The following is a 23941-nucleotide window of genomic DNA, read 5'->3' on the forward strand; positions in this document are numbered from 1 at the left end:
CACTGACTGATTTTCCTTGAACATGATGACCCTGCCTTATGATCCTGAGATCTGTAGACACTGCACAGGAAGGTGGGGGTGGGGGTGGGGGGCTGTGAACAGGGTTTCAAGATGAAGACATAGAAGAATTTCCCAGAAAGAGGTTGTGCCTACAAAGAAATATATTCATAGAAAGGGCTTTCCAGAAGGCTCTATGGAAGGATTGAGAAGGTGTCTCCCAGCTAAATTCAAGCAGTCAAATGACATGACTCCTTCCACTTGGGCTTCGGAATTTGTTACAAACCCCTGCTCCAGAAATATCTGCCATCTTGCCACTGCAGTGGGTTTATTCCAGTTAAGAGATTAATCCGGAACCCTGCTCTGACCCTTGAAACAAAGGAATCAAACCCCTTCATATGGGATTATCCACCCCCCTACATTCTTTTATTCTGTGGGAAGTTGGGTCTTGAGTTGGTTTTGCAGAATGTGAGGACACCAAAGGCCTTCCTTTGGGACTACAGTTAAAAAACGCAAACACACAAACAAAAATGCTATGGGGGTAAAGTCCTCATGCAACAAAGTTTCAAAATTAGATAAACCTTGAGACTGCTGGACACCTCCCTCCCACTGTTACCAGAGCAAAGCAAAGAGAGAGCTCCGGGAACCAGCCACTCCCCAGGCCCAGGGCTTGCTCTGGACTGCTTGTCAGCTTATTTCTCTGTGAGCAGAGACAGTCCCTAGACAGCTATGGCCTTTCTAAGGGCTTCTCAATTGTCTTTGGTTGGGGTGGACTTTGCTTTTAACATACTGTCATTGTACTTCTATTTCATACCTCTTTGTTTAGATTTTTCATATATATTCACTAGCAAGATTAGTATAGTTTCCGTGTGTGTGTGTGTGTGTGTGTGTGTGTGTTGCATTAACGGAGGTTTGGATATCAAGACTATGAACAAGAGTAAAAATAATCGGCATCTTCACCCATTCTACCCCCAACTCGTTTGAAATGTAGGCTCATGGTCCCCACCCTAGACCAATGGAATCAGTGTGCATTTTGCCAAGATCTCCTGAGAATGCGCGTGGATGTTACCGTTTGAGAAGCTGCCCCAGGCCTTTTGCATGTACTCAAAACTGTCCCTCACGCGATCTCAGTGCAAGCAATCTGGCTTTTCAACCAGTACCTCCTTCTTTCCGGTTCACTCCCCTTACTGTGCTGATTCCAACCATCCTTTCATCCATCATTCCATTGATCCGACCACTTTTACAGGGTCCCTCCCCTACCACTGCCCCTGCCAGCCCCACCCCAGTTTTCTCACTCCCCTCTTACCTGGTTTGGATTCAACGGCTGGCCATTGTCACTATTACTTCTTTGCATATATCCTCTCCTTTCTTTCCCTTTCTCTCTCCATGGAGTTAGCTGACGAAAACAGAAAACAACCCCGGTTGAATCCTACTCCCCACCTTCCTGTGCCTGCACCTTCCCAGCACAACGTGGCTGGTGGAAAACACAGAATAACCCTGCCGTCTGATCCTTGTTTACACCTGCTCCTCTTCCCTCCAGTCTCCAACACCTCCTCCCTCTCCACACTCCAAGCTGATGACCTTGCTTCCTGTTTCCCTGAGAAAAGAGAAGCTCTTAGAAGGACAAGTCCACATGTTCTGGCACTTTGTCCAACTGGCTCCCTGCCCCTGGGCCCACACTCTGCCTGCTCTCTGTTACTGCCAGTGAACACCTGTCTCGCTGGGATCCAAGGCCAGAACTTCTCTTCTTGCTTGCTCAAGAAAGCTCTCCAGAAAATGCCCCCTGTCCCACATACTTGCATTACCAAGTTTTCCCTCACTACCCAATCATTCCCATCAGCACGCAAACAGGTTAAGTGAATTATGCAAACTGAAACAAAACAACAACAAAATCTGCTTTGATCCTATATTCCCTTCCAACTATCACCCTAATGCTCTGCTCATCCTCGGGGGAAAAACTTCGTGGAAAAGTTGTCTATACGCGTGATCCCTTTCTACAGTCCCATTCTTTCTAGAGATCTTCCTAGATCTCATTCTTCCCGGAAACCACTCCAGTCAGACTTTCCCACCCATCTCTGCTTCAAGAGCGCTTACCAAGGCCACTAGTTACCTCTGTGGTGCTGATGCCCATGTCCAAATCACCAACATTAACCTTACTTGAACCATCAGCTGCTATGGCGGCATCAATCCATCCTCTATCCTTGGACTTCTAGCACATGATGCTTTCCTCAGTCTCCCATGGCACCCTTGCTCCTTTCTTCAGAATCCTTTGCTGGTTCCTTGTTATCTCCCCGACTGACCTCTCAGCGTTGGGGGCCTCAGGCTCGTCCCTGACCTTACGCTTCATTAACACTTCCCAAATGTTCTCATTGAGTCCTCAGATTTCACCTATTCTGAGGACTCCCAAAATTCTATTTCCAGCCTGGACCTCTCCCCCAAGCCCCAGACTTCTATATACGGTTCCAACTTGGGTGTCTAACAGGCAGCTCAAAGTTAACATGCCCCCAAATGGATTCCCAAGTTCCTCCCTTCCCGTCTGCTTTTATTTAAGTCTTCCTCACTTTACGAATTGCATCTTCCAGTTGCTTGAGAAAAGAAAAAAACGTTAGGAATCAGCAAAAATCTGTCAGTGCTCCCTTCTAAATGTGTCTAGAACCTGACTACGTCTTTATTTTTTCAGTGCTACCACCCTGGACTGAGCCTGTCTTCTCTCTCTCTCTTAATATTTATTAATTTTGAGAGAGGGGGGGGGGGGTCCCAAGCAGGCTCTTTGCTGTCAGCACAGAGACTGGACGCAGGGCTCCAACCCACAAACCGTGAGATCATGACCTGAGCCAAAATCAAGAGTCAGATGCTTAACCGACCCAGCCACCCAGGTGCCCCCTGTCTTCTTTTGACTAGATTATTTCAAAAGCCTTCTAACCAGTCTCTTGAAGTGCGCAAAATGAAATAAAACTTTAAAAAAAAAAAAAAAAATCTGCTTTGGCCCTATCAACTATCGCCCCAATTCAGTCTCTTGGCTGAAACCCTCGGGCCCTTTAGGCTAGTCTCTACAGCCGTCTGAAATGTCAGATCATGACTTTCTCTGCGGAAAACCCTTCAAATAGTTTCACATCTCTAGTAGAGTAAAAACCAAAGCCCTCACTGTGTTCTCTTTGGCCCCCATTCTCTCCTTCTCTCTCCCCTCTCCCCTCCCTCAGCGCGTTTGCCTTGCTAGACTCCCTGTTGTCCCACCTCAGGGCCTTCGTCCTTGCTGTTCCCTCTGCCTTTCCATAACACGAAGCCCACAGCATGCTCTTTCTTCAAGCAGCTTCCCCTTGCAGGAGTGCTGTAACAATATCTCCCGTTCTCTCCCCTCCTTAGCTTCTCCATAGCACTGGAAACATCCAATGACATATATGTGCTGGTTTCTTTGTTTATTGGTTGTCTCAGGAGCAGGGACTGTTTCGTTCACTGGCCACCACCGAGAATAGCGAATAACAAAAATAAACCTTTTAGCAGAAAGAAGGCTTTGTGAAGAGTTGAGGAAGTGGTCGCAGGATTCCTCCGGGAAGACAGCCGAGACCGACAAGAAGGGCTGAGCACCGACACTTAAAGTGGCAGGGGAAAGACCTCCAGTCCTCCGCCGCTGCTGTTTTTTCTCGGCGTCCCCCTCTGCTTCGGCCTAGGGGCCGACTCCGGTGGCTCGAGTCCGCCCGGCCGCCCGGGGGCGCCCGAGGCTGAAGGGGGCGTTGCGGCACCGCCCGACGTCGCGCCCTCGGCGGCTGCGCAGTGCGTACGTCAAAGCCGGGCTCGGGCCGGGAGCGGGGAGCGGCGCGGCCTGGGAGAGACTGAGCTTCCAGAAGCCGGCTAAAAGGCGAAGGCGAAGGCGGCGCCGGGCCCCGCAGCAGCAGCCGCAGCCGCAGCCGCAGCCGCAGCCGCAGCCGCAGCCCGAGCGAGCGAGCGCAGCAGTGCGGCGGCCGCCGCGGGAGCCCCTGGGCCGCCGTCCGCCCGCTCAGCCGCCGCCGCCGCTGCCGCGGGAGCCCGTCGCCGGGAGCAGGAGCAGGCGGAAGACAACGGAGGGGCCGAGCGCCCGTGCCGCCCCGCGGGGACCGAGCGAGCAGCCCGAGGCGGCGGCGGCCGAGGACGGGGACGGCGACGACGCGGAGGCGGAGAGGGAGCCGCCCGGCCCAGCCCCGTGAGTGACCCCCGGCCCGGCCCTGCTCGCGGCGCGGACGCCCGCCCGGCTTCCGCCTGCCCCGGCCCGTCACCGGCCCCGGGCTGCCTCCATTTTCTCGGGTGGCGGAGGCGGCGGGCCCGGCTCGGCCCGCCCTCCCGGCTGGGCTGGGCTGGGCTGGGCTCGGCCCGGCCCGGCCCGGGCCCCTCGCGGAGCCTTCCCTCCCTTGCTCTCGCCGTCGCCGGCGCGGCGCCCAGAGGCCTGCGGCCGGAGCTCTGGGAGCCCGGTGCTCTCCTGCCACCCCTCCGCGCTTCTCTGGCAGGGATGGCGGGTGGGGGCGGCCGCGGCCGGAGTCGGGAGGGCAGGGAGGTGCGGGCCGGGCCAGCTGTCACTCCCACCGCGCACGGGCTCCTGGCCCCTGGTAAACTTCCTGTTATGGGGCGGTAGGCAGCATCTTTGTGATCTTCATTTCGGGAAAATGCCTAACTGACTTCTGGTTAGGAATTGTGCGGCCAGAGCGTTCCCGAGTTCGGTTGAACCAGGCTGAGCGCTGCACTGCGTGCAGGTACCGTAGTCGGTCCGCGCCGGAGGGATTCAAAGGTGAACAGGGGCCCACGGTCCCCTCCCCCGAGGAGCTCACTTTCTGGTGTGGGAGATAAGACCAGTACACAAATAACCTCGGTACCAGGAAGGAGGTGATAAGTCCTGTGAAAGAACTACAAAGTGCTAGGAAGGCACCCAGGGATGACCGAACCGATCGATCACTTCCGCCTAGCAGAAATCTGGAAGGCTTCCTGGGCGAGGTGGTGCTAAGCGGAGTCTTGAAGGCTTATGGGGTTTAGGAGAGGACGGCTGGGCAAGAGACGGTATGTGGAGGGGCAGCAAACTAGAGGACAAAGATAAAAAGGCATAGTCTAGAAGTAGTGGATAATTAAGTTGCCTATGACCATGTTGGGGAGTTAAGGGTAGGCTAAAGAGGTATTTGGGGGGCAGATCCATGAATACTGTAGAGGAGCTGTTTGAACGGCATTCTAAGGTAAACCTGGAGCTCATTTCTCAGTGACTCATGAGCCCGGAAATGTAAGCTAGGAGATACTAAAGGCGTTCTTGTGAAAGAAAGAGGAGGCCCAGTAAAGAGTTGACATTCTGTGCCTTGAATATAATGCAGTTTGAGATCGATTTTGACAGCTACAAATAAATTCATGTTCAAGCTAAGAGAAGTACCTTTTGCAGAAAGCTTCACTAGATATCAGGTGCTTAAGAGGTATTGGAAAGATGTGTATAAAATAAGGTTGTCTGCACCTAGGCATTTCTGTAGGCAGTTCACTAAGATGCATCAAAACTTCTTCCACTGTGTGTTATGAGGTGGCTACGCTTTGGAATTACTGAGCTGATCGTAACGTCTTTGAAGTGGCATTTGTGTAAAGCAATCTAAATTGGTATTTAAAAAAAAAAATCTGATTGTTACTAATATTCTGGGATGGCAAGTTGGACATAGAACCTATTTAGAAAAAGGTAAACATTCCTTTATTAGTTTTTAGTTATGAAAATGTAGGAGAGTGAGACGTGAAAATCTAGTGTGATTGTGTACATTTTTTCCCCAAATTACTGGCAAATAGCTGTATTTGAAGTCTGGAATATGATCTGTTGAAGAAGCTTAGGACCCGTGTTGGTTTTGTAAACACTTACTTGTTGTTTGCTTATATGACAATTGAATGTCAACTTTTTCAGTTAAAAAAACTTGTAAAATGCAGTTAAGTACTAGAAAATTTTTAAAAATTATCTTCTGTAACCTTAACCACTTAGATTTGGTTACTGTTAACATTTTTGCATATTTTTTTCAGTCTTTTTGTGCTTGTTTTTTCTTTGTGTGATGAAATAAAAACTGCATATATATATATATATAGAGAGAGAGAGAGAGAGAGATTTTATTAAAATTTTTTGTCATTAAATATCTTTATGTAAAAATATTTTTACCCAAGTAAGGGAAGTCTTAAATGTATTATTATTATTTTTTTTTCTGACAAGTTGCACTATTTATCTCAGATCAAATACAGTAGTCATGCTTAATAACTGCTACTGCGGGCAGAACTTTTTCTAAAGGCGTTTTGTTTGGAGTATATTTATTAACTTCTTTGTAGGATTTGGATCCTATTGTTGAATAAAGAAAGATTTTATTATTTGGGGTGTGTGTTGTCGTCAGATGTGGAAGAGATCACACATCTCTGCTGTATGAGTGTATGAATTTTTTTAAAAGGCACTATAAAAAGATTATTTTCTTAGCTAGTATAATATCTCCCTTACACAGTGATACATTCCCCATCCCAGCACCGCCCGCTCCCCCCAAATAGTCTTTATGCTAGGTGTGTCCATGTAAGTTAACTACCTTTTGATCATGATATCACAGAGACTTAGTCTGTATATATTTAGTTCTTCTGTTGGTGTTCTTTAGTAAAATACAGAATTTGGTGACATAATTTGCTGCTATAACAAAAGGGACTTTTTTTTTTTTTTTAATTTCAAGACCCTTCAAGTTAGTTCCTTTGCATTTCAGACTGCAGGTTCTCATTTAAAACAGTTTTTTTTTTTTTTTTTCCCCTTTTGCTTTACATTCTAAAATGTATTAATGAGGTCTCTGCTTCTGTTTCATATAAAGTGAGATGTTGAGTTGGGTTTTATAAATTTTCATAAAGTTAATATAAAAATAGTTAAGAAAGTCTAATGTAAGTATGGGGTTTTGTTTTATAACTTGGTTTTATTTGAATATTTATTTTTATATTCCAAATGTATATACCACAAAGCACCCTTTATTACTTTTGAATATTTAGTAAAGTTTTTTTCTTTTGATCAACTTTGGTAGGTTGCAGATTTCTGTAATTACTGCCACGCTTACCAAAGAGTCTTTTTTCCAGGAGGGATTGATTTCTGATCATTCCCGGTTTTGCCATCTGCCGTAAAAATACAGACAAATCCAAATCCACACCCAGCACACAGAATATAAAATCCAGTATAGGGTAAAATTTCACTTCAGGAAGTGTCTTCTGGTTACCTTTCTGGTGGTATTTCTGTTTTAAAAATCCATTTTCTTTTTTTCCATGGCTCCTTTTGATTTGGAATTTCATGGACGTTGTCTGGTGTTACAGAAATAGGAATGTGTTAGGTGGATTAGTATGGATCATAGCAAAATGGTAAAACTTTGTTGTGTTATCAGATTGTGGGAGAGAGCAAATCTCTGAACCTCCAGGTTAGGTTGCTTGTGACTTGTTTTATTATTACTGAGGTGTGAAGATCTTGTATTTGTGTGAATGCAGATCAAGCCAAGTAGCCTAAAAATGGCATAAAGATTTAGTCATCAGTCTATAGTTTGGTTGTTACTGGAGAGAAGCCTGGTGTTGGGGCCATCCTTAATTAAAGGAGGAACTGAGCTGTACGAGCGCTCTTCCTTTGTGTGTCTCACCCTTCGATGCTATGTGACTGGACCCTCGTCACTGCCTTTATCAGTCCAGAGTATGGCGGCAGAGCAAAGTGCGACAAGCGTTTCCACCGCCAGCGTTTGTGGAGTAGACCCGTCCGGCGGTAAGCGTGAAATGTTTGTTCTGCTTCTGTTTCTCAGGCCTTCCAAGGATGGGGAGCAGAGTTACTATAGAATGGGTGACAGATGCTAGACTGATAGTGATAAAATGAAGCTTAACAGGTGGTTGCCATTAGCATTTCGTTTTGGGATTTGTGTGTGTGCGCATGTGTATGCGTCCTTCTCTACCTTCCTGAGCTTCCTGGCTCCACTGTGCTTTTAACTTCTCTCTTGAGATAGAAGGGGTGAGGGGATGGAGCAGTTGTGCCTTATTAGCATCTGTGATGTTAAGCTGGCAGAGGAAGGAAGAATGGCATGCGGAGAATTGCAAGAGGTCAGTCAGGTGTAAAGTGGCCCCAGAGGAGGGAGGTAGACGCTCTGGCCATTTAATTGGCAGCGTCCGGCACGTACCTATTTGCATGATTCTTAATACACTGTGTCTAACTTCACACTTTGATACTGAAAGTATAGTGTTGTGTATTTGGGTTTGCTTGTTTGTATGTGTATATGCATTTCCATATGCGTAGTTACAAAGACTGAGAAAATCTAGTTAACCAATGTTTAGTGGCAGTCTCATTTTTTTTTTTAGAATTGTTCCCTGTGAACATTACTCAGAAGATCAATTGTTGATGACTAAGGAAGTATGATCATGTTAAAACATCACATTACTTTGACTATTTTGATGAAATGTTTGAGAAACAAAATATACATTTTGTTGCTTGATCTTAATTAAGTTGCTACTTTATAACTTTGTCTAATAGCTTGGTCTTATAGTACCGTTAACGTGTTACTCATGGTTCTCTCCCTCCACAGTGGGTTCTGTATCAGCTGTATCTGGGCATGAGGAAGAAATAGCATGAGCACATTTCTTTTTACATGCCTATAGTTAAGGCCCACTCTGGGATTTATGGAATTCTGAGAGGCAGTATTACTAGTGGTTAAAAGCACTAACAGACTCCCTGCAACCAGACTCCCTGGATTGTTGAACCCTCGCCCATCCTGCGGGCTCTGTAACTTTAGGCAAGTTTCTTGACTTCTCTGTAGCTTAGATTTCTTGGACAGGTGTAATATAGCCCATATGTGAGAAAACCATAGGGGAATTAAATTAGGTACCGCATCCCAAGTGCTCAGAACAGGGCCTGGCGATAAAAAGCACTGGACACAATAAGTTTTGTGATGATGCTGATGCCAAACTTGTTGCAGGGGGAAGAAACCTGAGCATTTTAGAGACCCTGCGGTCAGAATAGTTCTTTCTGCAGACGGGAACACAGGCCCACTATAACTAGAGTCGTGTGTGGCTAACTTTGAGCAGTAACCCGTGGGGCTTTCTGCAAAGTGGAGTCACTTGCTCAGGGTCCTGTGACTTACTAGACACAGGGCTGATCCTGGAGCCTGGCTCTGTTCATTCTTTATCCAGTTTGCTTGAAAGAAACTAAGTTTTATACTTTATGCAGCACTGTCTTCTTTAAACCTTTTCACTAACATTTACAAAGATTGTATTCACGTATTACATGCTCTTTGGCGCATAATCCCTTTTTAAAGGTGTGTGTTCATGTTTAAAATTGTGATGCAGTTGGCAAGTCTTTAGGGGGTGGTTGTATGAAGTTAAAAGTTGGAATAGACAAAGAATCAAGGGAGATGGACAAAATAGATCGGGGGAGAAAATTACCATTTGAGTACCATTGAGTGTTGCACAAACCTCTGAGGTAGGTAGTGTTGTCCCCTAGCATCATTACAGATGGGAAGTGAAAGTTGAGGGCCTTGTCCAAGGTCGCACAGGCACTGCACAGTTGAGCTAGCATTCAAACCTAGATTTGCCTCACTTCAAAATGTGTGCTCCTTGGAATGCGGTATGACTCTCAGTTTTATTTTCTTCTACAGAGTCTTAGTTTTTTTGCTGACCATTCTTGATTTAGTACTTTAGAATTAAGTTTGTAAATATAGCCTAATGAGGCTTTTAATAGGTTTCCAGACAGTAGCCACCTGTTATAATACAAAATGAGATGGTTTGTTCTACATGCTCTGGTTGTATGGAGTTGTGAGTTGATTAGTGGTTTATAGTTTTAGTTAGGCCAGTAGGTGGTGTTTATTTTTCATGGTAGCCTTGTAGAGAGATGGGAGGCCCTTGTTACAGCGGGCAACACAGAAGCCTGGGCATTGGAAGGCTTGGGCTGGGTCCTGACTCAGTGTCTAATCAGTTCACTCTGGGCAAGTTATTCCACCTCTCGGCCTTTCCAGTCATGCCATTGTTACGCTAAGAGGATCAGACTGAGAACCCTTGTCTCTTTTGCTCTTTTTTTCCCCCCCCCCCTTCATTTTAGTGAGAGGGTGGTAGGGAGAGGGGCAGAGGGACAGGGACAGGGAGAGAGAGAGACAGAGAGAGAATGAGAATGTTAAGCAGGCTCCACACTGAGCGTGGAGCTTGATCCCGCGACATCAGGAGATGGATACTCAACCGACTGAGACACCCAGGTGCCCCTCTTTGGCCCTTATTTTCAGTGACCCTATGTGTAAACTTTCTGACTTGCCTTTTTTTCCTGTACCAGGTACCTTTCCTTTTGCCTTTGGTCTTGAAGTCAGTTTCTTTATGAGGGTTTTATGGCATGTAACCACGCTTTAACATTTTTCTCTTCTGGTTGGTCAGGTGCCTAGTGTTATTTCACAGTACGGTAGTTCTCTGCTTCAGGTAATGTAACATCACAATATGTTTTTAAATTTTGTACTTTTGTACTGACAAATAAATGGCTAAGAACTAATGTTATCTGGTGGTAAAATACAAGCTTAGTAAGTCTAACTAATGATTAACAAATTCTCAAGTGCTTCACCTCAGATTTTATAGTCAACTTTTAAATATATATGCTGTGGAGTTCTAGGAGCTCTTTGCTTTGGGAAAAAGAAAAATATTAATCAGAGACCATGGAGGTGGAAAAGAAGGGACCAAAATGTAGAATCAAATTTGAAGATGTGAAGAACATGCTTAAGATAGTATTCTTTGGCTATAATTGATACTAAAGATAATATTCTTTGGCTATAATTGATACTAATCCTCTAAGAAAGGTGGTGTGCCGGTTTAGATCGGGGGATTACTTCCAGCCCAGGGTTCTATCATTGGCAGGAGATGGCAGACATATTTGCCACCCCTGAGCAGTCATAACTCCTGAACATCTGTTATGAACTAATTTGTTCCACAAGAAGTTTCTCTAGCCCATTATGCTGGGTCCTGTTCTGTATACCAGTCTCAAAGTGTTCCTAGTCTAGGTAAACAACTCTTCCCCTCTTTGCTGGCCTGTTATCATCAGCCAGTTCGTTTACTTCTAGATTCTCTAAGTCGTGAGACAGAAACTCAGGTCACTATCAAGACTTTTGCAGATCTGGGCTGTCTCTTCACAGTATGGTTTTATTCCCCATTCGGTGTTTGTGTGTGAGTTTTAAGTTTTTCCTATGTATGTAAGTTTTGTACAATAGATTGTAATTTATTTGAATTGCAGATTTTTAAAATCTCTTTTCATATCTCTTCTCTTCCTTCTTCCCCCACCCTGTGTTTTCATAGTGTAACACATTATTTGGTAATGTTTATTAAATGATACAGCTGTGTGATATTCTGATAAAACTGTTCAGGGATGAAAGATTAACCAAAACACAATTTTCTGTGTATTTTATTTATCTCTGCTATATTTGTGCTTATTTTTGAAGGTTTACGTACTATAACAACTGAACTTTCTTAGAGATCGATCTCCCGTTTCCAGATCAGCTCACTTAAAACAGCGTTTCCCAAATTCTGTTTTGTAGAACACTAGTCTTATAAGAGAGTAGTAGTTGGGAGAAGTTTCAGAATGAAGTTTAAGTTTGGGAAAACACTAGGTTAAAAACAGTTAATCGGATTTTAATTTTTGGTAGTAATTGTGTTACTGTTTTTCTGCAGAGCTTGTCAGAGTTTTTAGTAATGTGCATTGTGGCTGTCCACAAAGGAAATATAATGTGCAGTATTTCCCAATTTGCCAAATTTGTTTACAAGAACACCCCCCCCCCCCCACCTCCTAGGAAATACTTCCCTCAAAGTCTTGAAGGAGGGTTCTTTTGGAACACAATTTGAGAAAGCTTCTTATTTACATATTTTTTACATATCCATACATAGTATGGAATTCAAAGCATTACTTTTTGATTGGGATGATTACTTATATCAGGTTTGGAATCCAACTAAGATTGGAATAATTTGATTTTCAGTTTTGTTAAGTAAAAGAATAAACACTCTAGATAAGTTTTTTTTTTTTTTTTAAACCTCAACCCATGTGAGAAATTACGTTTTCAATCAGTGACCCAGCACCATACATGAACACACTGTCAAAACTGAGAAGGAAGTTTCATGAAACAATACTTAGGCCTTCCTGTGTATGATGTGTTCGAATACTTTTCATTCTGCTTTATTTTTTAATGTATGCTATGAGCTACTAAAATAATGCACCATGTAATTTGAGAAACACTGTGAAATTACATGAGTTTATAAATGCCTCAGATGCTATTGTGAGAAGGCAGTGGAGAGACTTAAAAAACTAAAGCTCGGCATAGAGATAAGAAGAAGGGCTCTAGCCTTGGAATTCCTGGATTTAGATTCTGGTTGTGTTTTCTTGGGCGGGGTGTTTAATCCCCATGCTGCTTCAGCTTTCTCATCTGTAAAGTAGCAAGAATAGAACCTATGCATTAAGTAGTTGTGAAGATTCAGGGAGAAATGCTCTGCATCATGTGTTTGTTGTGCTCCGAGTGCCCAGTCCATTTAGCTTTTATGATAACTGAAGCTCTGAGACTCTGCTACAACATACACGTTCTCACAAATATTTTAAGCCTTTGAACGTGTTAAAGCGGACTCCATGTGAGCATCGACTCTTTTGATCTGTAGCTAGATGTATCATTCGTTGTGATATCAACCTTCTGGGATAGTTTTAAAGTAGTCAGAAGGACCCACTTAGAGTTGTTTTGCCTCATAGTTGCAAATGGACTCATAATTGCTGAACTTTATGCTATATTACTGTTATTTTTTAAGCCATTCTTTTTAAACAAGATCTTAAAGGTAGAATAAATTCTCTCTATAACAGGTCATTAAATACCAATATGAACATACCCACATCAATGATTAATTTAGCATTCCTATAATTTTGGTCACTAAAGGAAGAACAAGGCAAGGCAAAAGTTGCCTTTTCTTGTTTTATGCCAGTTTTTAAAATTCTCCATCCTTAATATTTTACATTGCTATTGGGAGTTTAATTTTGTGTCCTGACCTAAGAAAAGGGGCATTTATAGGAGATTAACAATGGTGGGTGCCAGATCTAGTTTGCAGACTGTTCACTGTTCTGAACGTAGCTGGCTGCCTCCTACATTTATGTAACCTGCTGAGACATCTGCATTGTCTGTCCCTGTTTCTTTTATTGCCTATTTGTCCTGAGTAGGGAAATGTCCTGGAGTTGCTGAAATGAGAGGTTCTGATTGGCGTCGTTGAGGTATACCACCAGTTCAGTGTTAGGCAGCATAAAGATTATCTACTTATGTAAGCAAAAACGAAGTAAAAAGAATAAATAATTGCTAACATAACACACGTATGTTACCTGCTGGTATCACATTGACCTCTCTGTTAACCTAATTTAATCCCATAATAACCCTGTTTTCATCCCCCTATTTTCAGGTGAGTAAATGGAGAAAAAAGAAGCTAGATAATTGACCTGAAGTCCTACATCTAGGTTTGAAACCCTGGTCCCAGAGTGTGCACTTGTAACCCACCACTATGTTGCCTCCACCACAAGGTACCGGAATGTAGAATTATCCTGGAACACAGGAAATTTCTGTAACAGAAACATGAGGTCAAGTCTTCTGGTCAGGATGTGTGAGATCCTAGGACGCTGAGAGAATGTTCACATCACTGATTGGCTGTCAGTTGTCTTTTTTTTTTTTTTTTTTTTTTTTAATGTTTTATTTATTGAGAGAGAGAAAGAGAGAGGCAGAGGCAGAGAGAATCCCAAGCTGGCTCTAGGCTGTCAGCACAGAGCCTGACACAGGGCTCAATGACCTGAGCCGAAGTCAAGAGTCAGATGCTTAACTGACTGAACCGCGCAGGTGCCCCTGCCTGTCAGTGACCTTTGAGGACTTGTGAAGACAGGGAGATTAGAGAGAGGAAGATTAGAGACACTAATGTACTGTTTTTCCAAAAAAGGGAAAGGTGGAATCCACAAATCATAGAGACTGAAATTGATGTTGATTGCTGACATATTCCAGAAGGGAGTGAGTCATTAGCAAAGTGTTGATTTCTAGAAGCTACAAAACATAGTTTATTAACTATTTCCTTTTGTAATAGAATTCTAAGTGTCTTGGATAAGGATGTAGGCAGGATACAGATGTCTGTAAAGATAGTTTCATTCATATTTGAGATTATCTGAAAAATGTACAAGTGTATAAGTTGGAATATTTTCTAGGATTTGAAGTCACTTTGATGTTTTTCCAAGATCATTTTACTTATGTTCGTTGCATTAGAATATAAGCTGTATATTATGCTCTTCTGAAGTACTGTAGAGCACATTAGACACAAATTCAGTGGCCCACATCCTCTGTGCCTTGCCTTCTCAAGTAGACACAAAGGAGCTAGAACTGGTAACAGCTTCCTGGGATGTACACACAGCAAAGTAAATACTTTCTAGCTTTATATTGTTAAGATTATTCATCCCTGTTCTTTACAGTTGCTCATAACCCATTTGTTTACTCAAGAGCTAGTCTTGCCCTTATTCCTGAACACTAACTACATGGTGTGTGATTAGAAGCTGCCTCCTTGGGAAGAGGGCTGGACAATAGAGCATTCCTCCTCCACACAAGGTAAAACCTTATGGGGGATGGTGGTGAGGGTGAGGCATGTTAGTTTTTCCTTGTTTATCTTATTTTACACTTAAATATAGTGAAAGGAAGACAGAGATGAGGGTGCTTAGCATAGGATGTTGTATACAGATGCTCTGTGGGTGTGTGAAAAGGGCAAAACTATCTTCTACAGAGGCTTTCGTTGTCGAAAGGAGGAAGAAGTAAGAAAGAGGAGAAACAAGCCAGAGGAGTGCCTCCAGGAAGAATTGACCAGAGAAACACTGGCTCTCAGTGAGTGTGTCATGTGACTTTGAAAGATCTAATGATGGAAGTGGAACTGGTCTTTTCAGAACTGTCTTAAGAAGCAGAGCACTTGAATAGGTTATTAATCATGGAAGGTACTAGATACAGGTTAAAAGGCCATGGCCTCCGAACCAAAAAAGTGAGTGGAGCTCTGGACCTGGATGATACAGCAAGTATAAGTTCTCTTTAAAATTTTAAAGAGATTTTTCAATAAATGATCTCATTGATTCTAGATCCTAGAAGAATAATACCAAAAGATAAAAAAGTCATGTTTCAAAACTGGCAAAAACTCTTACAAACCTGATAGAATATAAGAATGGCAACTTGATAAGACATTACAAAGGAAGGATACTATGTTTCAATTTCACCTGGGGAAGTAGTCATGAAAATCCTAAGTAAAACACCAGCAAATAATTAAATAGGCAGTTCTCTTCCTTTAAGAAGATAGGTAACAGGTAACGCGTGCTGTTTACTGCGCGCCAGGCATTTTTCTAATTTTTTCAGTCCTCCCAACAGCCCTGACAAAGAGGTGGTTATTAGTGTTATTAGCCTCATTTTACAGATGAAGGAATTTAGACCAAGAGGTAAAATAATCTGCCCGAGGATAAATGGGTAGTAAGTCACACAGCCTGGGGTTTCAAACCTTCAGGGTACGTTGGGGTCTAGCACCAGCGTATATGGCACCCTTGTGCTGTGTCATCTCAGTATGCGCCAAGATAACAGTGCTAATTTACCAGTTCTTGATTATGAGCTCTTCAAAAGCTGGTAGGAGATTAAAGAGTATCTGTCTTAAACCAACAGCAAACAACCTGCCAGTGGGAAAACTGTGGTAGAATTCCCCTTGAAATAAGAAGGTGAAATAGGCATGTCCAGTAACACTTCTGATGCTCAGTATCAACCTGGCCGATGCTAGAAAACATCGAGTAGAATGTATAACTGTTAGGAAAAACCGGCAGAAAATAGCAGTACGTGCAGATGTTACAGTCTTAAACCTAGGAAAACCAGAATCAACTGAAAAACTAAGTTTGGTAAGGTAGCCATATACCACATAAAGATATTTAAAATTGGTAGCATTTGTTTTTCTTTCCTGCAGTATCCAGTTGTAAAAATATTAGGGGGCTCCTGGGTGGCTCAGTCGATTAAGCATCCGACTCTTGATCTTGGCTCAGGTCATGATCTCATGATTGTGGGATTGAGCCCAGTATCGGGCTCCACACTGGGCATGGATTGCTTAGGATTTGCTTAGGATTCTCTCTCCTTCTGCCCCTCCCCTGCTTGTGTATATTATATATAAGGAGAAAAATCTCATACAACAAACAATGAAATGCCTAAGATGGGCAGGATCTCTATGAAGAAAACTACAAACTTAATTGAGTGGAAAGAAGATGTAAGAATGGAGAGTTACCATGTTTTTGAATGTGAAGACTGAATGAATGTTAGGAAGCAAGAAAATTGCCCAAGTTAGCTTACTGTTGGCCAGAGAGTAAAGTCATATCTTTAAAAAGGTAACTTAGGGAGCTTAGTGAAAGGTGTATATGTACCTACTAGGTGAGTGAGATCACACATCAGTGGGGAAAGAGGAAGGATTATTTAGCAGAAGATTTTTCGATAATTGGTTATTCTTTGGGAAAATCAATTCGGAAAATTAATTTGATGGAAGAATGAGTTTAAAAACATAAATTAGAAGAACATTTATGTGAATATTTATAGACCTTTGGATGAGGAAGTAGGCTTATTTCCATTGCTATCAAGTGATCAAAAGGCAAAAAAACAAAAACAAAAAAACCAAGATAAATGTGTGAAAAAAAGTTTGATCATAGACAAAGGGTTAATATTTAGCTCAGTATAGCAAAAGCTTGTTCAAACTGGCAACTGCTGTTTATTAGTAAATGCTACCTTGGATGTTTAATCATGTTAAAATTTTAAGTCATGCTATCATTTTATAATCAGGGAAGTGTTTTGCCCAAGAGGTATATACCTCTCTTCTAAATGGCAGAATTGGGGTTCCAACTTGGGTCTGGTAAGAGCTTATCCTCTTAACCCTTGAAAGCATGCTGTTTTTCAAACATGTCAAAGACTCAAACACTGGATAAATAAACAGCCAATTCAGGTAGTGGCTAAATAAAAGAAATACAAATAAACAATGAGGGGGATGTTAATTGAGATTTTTTTTTTTAAGTGGTAATGCTTATGTTAGTAGGGATGCATTGAGAGGGAGAGTAAGGCAATTTCATATGCTGCCCATTTGGCTTTTCTGTGAAATATTTTGGTCCAGCATATATCCAGATTCTTAAGATATTCCTTTCATGTAAGCCAGAAGATAAAATAACACGTATTTGTTTTTCATCCTCACGGCAAGTGATCTCCAGCGTCTCAAAACAAACAAAAAAATCCAGGTATTTTATTGGTTGTGGTGATGGCTGCACAACTCTGAACTATTGAAACTGTTGAATTGTATACTTCAAGCGAATTGTGTGGTATGTAAATTATTGTCAGCAAAGCTGTTATTTTAAATTAGCTATTGGGTGAAAGAAGAAAATGGAGTTTGCTTCTCTGAATCATTGAATTGTTAAAGATATTCAAAATTAGATTCTTCCAATTGATGTTGCACTGATTTATTGGAATGCCCTATCTGATGCAGCACCATAAACCTAAAGAAGGTGAAATTAGTGCTGAGGATATCCTCCTAGTGGTCAAAGTAGAGACACCTGGAAGCCTAGTGAAGTCATCTCTTAGCAGGGAGTTCAGAAGGTTTATGGTTTCAGGTTTATCAAAGTCATTCCTAAGATCATGTGCTTGGATGTTAGGAGACACATTACACCTAACCTTTATTTAAAACTCATGTGTGTGCACAAACACACCTCTCACTGTTGATTTTCCTTTAGTATCCTACCTTGTGAAGATGATGTGAAGATGGCCCTTGTTCTGTAGGGGCAAACATGAACTGTATTTCTTGTAATTTTCCAATACAAGGGTACATAAGCCAGGGTAAAATAGCTCAGAGGTTTGGGCAGGGGTATGGAGATGGGGAGCTGGGCTCTTGCGGAAATTAGATCAGTTAGATCAGCCTGTTCTGATCCCTTCAGCAATGACAGCATGGTGGGGTGAATCAGACTAATATTTCAGCTTATAAGGGAACTGGCAACTTGTTGACCACCTGGCCTGGAGCAAAGAGTATTTGGTGGGAAGTGAAGAGTTACAGTTACTCTGTGACATGGGCATATTCCTTCATCAACCGAGTGAATTTTGATGTTTACTGATTTGAAATACCAAATATTGCCAAGGGAGACATATTTTTATCACCACTAATAAATTATTTATGTGCAGGTGACTCTGCTAAGCCCTGCTGTAAGTGGAGGGTGCTTTCCTTAATCGGGGGAAATGAAATAGAAAAGTTGGGTGGTCATAGGGGAGGCACGGTAGCCACAATTTAGTATTGGTGACCAAATGTCCTGTTCGCCAGGGAAAGTCCAGGTTTATGCCTCTGGTCCCCACATAATTATTCATTGCATCCCCCTTCATTCCCCAAATTGTCCTGGTTTGGATGATAAATTATGTCATCTAACATATAGCAGTTGCAAAAGTAGTTGTTTCTTGACCCTCCCCCCCCCACCCCCATTTTTGGTGCTTAGAGTACAAGGCTGTCCATCAGATCCTTAAATAGCTTGATTTCGAAGCACTAGTTCTGGAGCATAGCAGCTACGTGGTCCCTCTGGAACCCAGAGGACTTTTCACTGGATTGGCTTGGCTTCTCTTTGAATGAGAGCTGTGATGTTCTAACTCTAAAATGTTCTGCTTTGCCTCAGGTCAGACACTGAGACACTCGAAATGTAAACACCTTGTTTTCACCCAGATTCCCTCATCTGCTCTCCCTCCAGTTCTCAGGAACTGCTAAATAAGAAGAGAAGGTGTGGAGTCCTAGTTTTTAAATGGTTGTTCTTGGGTGCCATATAACAGTTTAGGGAGATGATATGCCACTATTCATACACTTTAATTTATGTAATTTTTTAGTCTTTATACCTGTCCGTATTTCTTCCAAGTTTTAGAGCATCACTACCTGAAGGGAAAGATCAGGAGTTTTGCAAGATCATCCTGAGAGTTCAGTTTAGGATGGCTGGGGAAAAAAATTGCATTTCATTTACATTTGCTTGTATAATCTTGAGCTTTATTCTCAATTTGTGATAATAAACAGACGTATTTTCACATATTTTTTCATGTTTCTTCCACTGTCATTTAATGACACATTTCAGATATTCAGCTGTGAATGGAGGTGTGTAGGGTACATACAGGAGTAAAAGTGCCATTCTCAGTCTTCACTAGGTGGGTTCCGGTCCAGTTAAGCGGAGAAATGTCTGTTTCTCCCTCTGTTAGAGCTGCCTTTTTGGGGCACAGGACTGGAGCAGCGATACCTAGAAGGTAGCCCCTGTGCTACTTGGAACTCTCTTGTTTCTTCCAACAAGGCAGGGATTCAGTGGAAGCTTATTTCAGGAGGAGTATGGGAAAAGGCAGTAATGCACCCGGGCCTTCAGCAGTCGGAACCAGGAACGCAGACTTTATTATGACTCTCCATTTGCTGCTGCGTTTCTCTGTTCTGCTTGCTCACCACATCCTCTGCGCAGACCAGCCTTCTCCACCTGATAGCCTGGCCACCTGCACTTCGTAAAAGTCCTTTCACGGAGCTTCAGCCCTGCAGTTGAGACTTCCACTAAGGAGAGGTCTACCTGCCCCTCTACGTTACTTTGCCAGGGCCAGGGGGAGTATGGTTCTTACAGCACTTGGAGCACCTCCCCTTGGAGCCGTGTTAATGGTGGGGGGGGAGGGGGGGAGCAGTTGCCAGAAGGAGATGGGGGGGGCATCTTCAGAGTGACCCTGTGACCTTCCCAGCCGTGAGGATTGTTAGGGTTCTTATCCTCCTGTCTGCTTTGTTCAGGTGACCAAGAATAAGTTCAGATGAACTGCTTGGTTCTTTGTCTGCCCTGAGGCCACATACCCCTTCCTGTTCTCATTTTGTCCTCACATTTTAGTCTGAAAAGCAGGCTCCTTTGTAGCTCCTCTGCCCTTAAATATCCTCAGGGCCCAGAGGAGTCTATAAAGGACTGGATCACAGAATCCCAAAGGAATTCCAGCCCTGACTGAAAGCTACTGCACTGATACTCAACAGTCCCAGAAATACACAAGGAGGGACTGGAATGTTTGCTCCCCAAGGGTGGAATGTTCGGCTTTGTTAATCTGCTTTAGTCTAAAACACCAGTATTTGACTGGGTGGCGTTTTGGTTTCTCTCCTCATTTGCAGTTTGTTTACATTTTTACCTTGTGCCCTTTGCCTGTCCCCTCCCCGCAACTTGTAATCTTACTGCTTTTACTGATTTGTGAGAAGAGAGTGGAATAGAGTATAAAAGTTTGAAAGTACAGCTCACCCATTTAAATTTATGAGTGGTATTTTATACACTAGTTGAATAGAATACATTTTGTATAAGTGGTTTTAAAAAGTATTTTTCTAGAAAGGCAGCCATTTAGACCTTAACGTCTGCGATGCCTCACACATAATAGAGACTTGAAAAATATGTCGAATAAACTTGGAAATATTTTTATTCATCCTTACTTACCAGAAAGGAGAATGACAGGGCCTACATAGGCGTTGCACACCGGAGAAGGTGCTGTTTGAGAGATGAGCTTGTTCCGACCACCTCTCGAATTACAGGGACGCCTGGGCCATTGTGATCACAGATAGGAATTATTTGACTCTGAAGAAAAATGATACAAGTACCTTATTTTAACGTACCCCATACCTGTTGATTGCCTTGATACACTATACCTGTTTGACTTAATTTAGTCATCTCTCCCAGACAGGATGTCCCCTTAGCAGCATTACCTATTTTCACTTGAACAAGAAAATCGACACACTAGATCTTGCAGTATTTACCCAGTTTATCCTGTTGGTAAGGTTAAAAGCCACACCCTCGTGCTAAAATTAGCTGTTCTTTCATGTTCCTTGCCTTCTAATTTAGGGAAATGGAAAGAGTTAGGGGTGTGTTTTCTTCTCTTTTCTTTCCCCTCGTGTCCCTTCCCCCTCCTCCACCATCACCCCAAAGATTTACATTAAGGAGCAAAGGAAAAATAAAGAAAGGCAAATAGAATGATTCTTGGGGCAGGGTAAATACACAAATAAATGCATGTCTTTTACACTAGATACTTAGGCACCAGACCTGTGGCTCTTGAGTTTTAGTGGCCAGAACAAAGAAGAAAACAAGATCAATTGCAAAACTGTTCCTGAGATAAAAAACAAACCAGCTGCTTAGGACAAGTGTAATCTTTCCAGGAATGGAGACCCTGTGGATCCTTTATTAGCAGGCTCTGAGTCCATACTACATTTCTCTCAATTCTCTACAGTGTCTGTAAAACCCAAGTTCAAGTTTAAGGTATCTTAGTATAAAAACATAAGGAATAATATGAGGCCAGAGTACAGTTCAATTAAATCATTATTTTTCTGATGCTGTGGAGCTTTGGGAGCAGCCCTCTATAATCGTTCATACCACTGAACTTTTTATTAAAATTGGGTACCAGAGAAGTCCAAGGTTGTAACTTTCTAGTAACCACTCTGCCTTAACAGTTGGCTAAGCTGGCCAGCAGTAACCAGTATCAGCCTTTGAAAATTAAAGAGCTTACGGGCACCTGGGTGGCTCAGTCGGTCAAGCTTCCGACTTTGGCTCAGGTCATGATCTCCTGGTTCACAAGTTCAAGCCCTGCGTTGGGCTCTGTGCTGACAGCTCAGAGCCTGGAGTCCACTTCAGATTCTGTGCCACCCCCCACTCTCTGCCCCTCTCGCACCCTGTCGCTCACTCTCAAAAATAAATAAACGTTAAAACATTTTTTTAAGTAGAAGTGAAAAAAAGAAAAAGAGCTTAACCAGGACTTGATTTCAAATCTAGTTATATAAATTGACTTGGAGGCTAGGTCAGTGTTTTCCTCAGAAAATAGTTCTGTGTTCAACGTGCAGACATGTTGTTTATTATAAAGTAGTAGTTTAAAAATTTTTGTTAAATTTCTGACACTGAAGTTCAGTATAAAAAGCCGATAGGAATGAGGTGTTTGGGCTGAAGAGATGGCCCCTCACCTGCCTTCCTTGGACCTTAGAGTTAGGTTTAGAAGCCACTGTCCAACTCATGACTAATGTCATTTTAGTCTGGAAAAATTAAAAAGCCTGCATCGTCAAGCACCCACCGGAACAGGCTCACCCTGTGCAACCTCCTACTCCCAGGAACACCTGTGGAAAGCCCAGTTTTCATTAACATTAACTTCCTGTTTGAACCACTAAAATTTTGACAGATTGGCGATATGGTTAGCAATAATCCAAGCATTTGGGAGATAAAGTTAAAAACTGGGAATGTTAGGGTATCTGGTGGCTCAGTTGGTTAAATGTCCACCTCTTGATTTCGGCTCAGATCATGATCTCACGGTTTGTGGGATCGAGCCCCATGTCAGGCACTTGTGCTACAAGTGAGGAGCCTGCTTGGGATATTCTCTCTCTCTCTGTCCCCTCTCCCGCCCCTCCTCCCGCCTCCACCCTCTCCCTCTGCCCCTCTTGCATGCACGGGAATCTCTCTCAAATAAACATTAAAAACAAACAAACAAACAAACAAAAACCCAAGAAAGTAGCTTTTGAAGCCTGCACAGAAAGGATAATCTCCGTATGGGTTTTTTTGCAGATTGTATAGCACTTAAACGAATACTTTAGTCCCCACATTCACTTGAGTTAGTAGATTCTTCTGCTGAAATAGTAAGGGAAACATGGAATCCCATATTCCGAACTTTTGTAGAAGAAAATATGTTTTCAGTGTTAAGTAATTGCATCCATCATAGCTCTTCCTGGATGCTTGGGATCTCTACCTAAAACTTAACTTTTTGTACTCCCTTGGATATAAGATGTTTTTGTTGTGTATTTTAGATACAGCTTTCAGATTAAAAAGCAGTTTTCCATTGTGACTGTATTGTGATGTCAACACTCACCTGGAAAGCACCACTCCATCAAGTGTGGAATGTTCTTTGGGCAATAAAAGAAGGCATGTGATTACTCTGTAAACAGCACTTGGGTTTACAGTGAGTTTTTTACCTTCTGCCTTCCTCTTCACTCGATACTTTATTTCCTGCCAGAGCTTGATGAAATTACAAAATAATTTTTGCTTTCTTACCATAATTCAAATTGCTGCATAAAGCCTTCCAGTATATTGTAATACATTTTCCGACTCTTACCCAATTTTATCCTGTCTACAGAACACAGCTCAAGAAACATCCCCTCAGTTGAAGTCTGAGGTCTTCAGCACAGGGTGCTGTGTCTGTCCTCTGAACTTGCTGCTCATGTCACGTATCTGGGTTTTTCATACAGGGTCTGATGGTGTATGTTAGTCCTCCATAGGTTTCGGTCATCCCACGTGGGTGTGCCGTGGCTCCCCAGTGGTAAACGGAGTCCTGGAACAACAACTAGTGAATGTGCACCACAGGAGGAGGCGTGGCTACCTCTTTTGGTCCGTGAGCTGAGTCTGGGCTCTAGGATCAGGAGCTTTTTCCCAAGAGTTTTTCTGTTGCATCGTGCCAGTCAGTTGACACATGACCTCCAGTTACTTCCTCTGAAATGAATTGTTTTTTAGCTTCATTATCTCACCTAGAATTTTTCTCCCAACCCAGGATCAGACATCTGCGTGCCACTTAGTATGTTGATACGGAGGGCTGGAAGGGATCTGCTGACTGGTTCGGAGAGATCCTCCTTGAGTATAAAATGTTCTACACCATCCTCTGAAGGGCCATGGAACTATATATTCTGTGGCTCCAAATACTTGTGCTGGAAAAAGCCTGTTTACACGAAATACCACTATACGGTGGTTTAAAAAGGAAATAAACCTTCAAATCCCCAACTATGGTGCTTCGGCTCAGGCTGGTTTTGTGGCATGTTTGTGCTTTCATGGGCATTTGGCCAGAACAAAAATAGCAGTGCTGGACCCTGAAGGAAAGTGATTTTCCAGGTTTATATCTGATCCTTTAGATAGAAGTTTGAAGGGTATAAAATTTCAAAAGGAAATTGTTTTTTT

General features: G+C 42.8%; 2 protein-coding genes across 2 annotated transcripts in view; both read left to right on the plus strand.

Annotated features, from left to right (window-relative positions):
- Positions 1–1049: 1049 nt before the first annotated feature.
- Positions 1050–13717, plus strand: LOC123596954 (anther-specific proline-rich protein APG-like). Its single transcript, XM_045475160.1, has 3 exons — positions 1050–1067; positions 3666–4178; positions 13707–13717. The coding sequence occupies exons 1-2, from the start codon at positions 1050–1052 to the stop codon at positions 4176–4178; spliced, it is 531 nt and encodes a 176-aa protein (XP_045331116.1). The 3' UTR covers positions 13707–13717.
- Positions 4068–23941, plus strand: part of CAB39 (calcium binding protein 39) — an 88170-nt gene continuing 68296 nt past the window's right edge. The window contains exon 1 of the mRNA XM_045481674.1: positions 4068–4174. The gene's annotated coding sequence lies outside the window, so the exon portion shown is untranslated. The remainder of the gene's footprint in view (positions 4175–23941) is intronic.

This window comes from Leopardus geoffroyi, chromosome C1 (genome assembly GCF_018350155.1).
Source record: "Leopardus geoffroyi isolate Oge1 chromosome C1, O.geoffroyi_Oge1_pat1.0, whole genome shotgun sequence".
Classification (NCBI taxonomy): Eukaryota; Metazoa; Chordata; class Mammalia; order Carnivora; family Felidae; genus Leopardus; species Leopardus geoffroyi.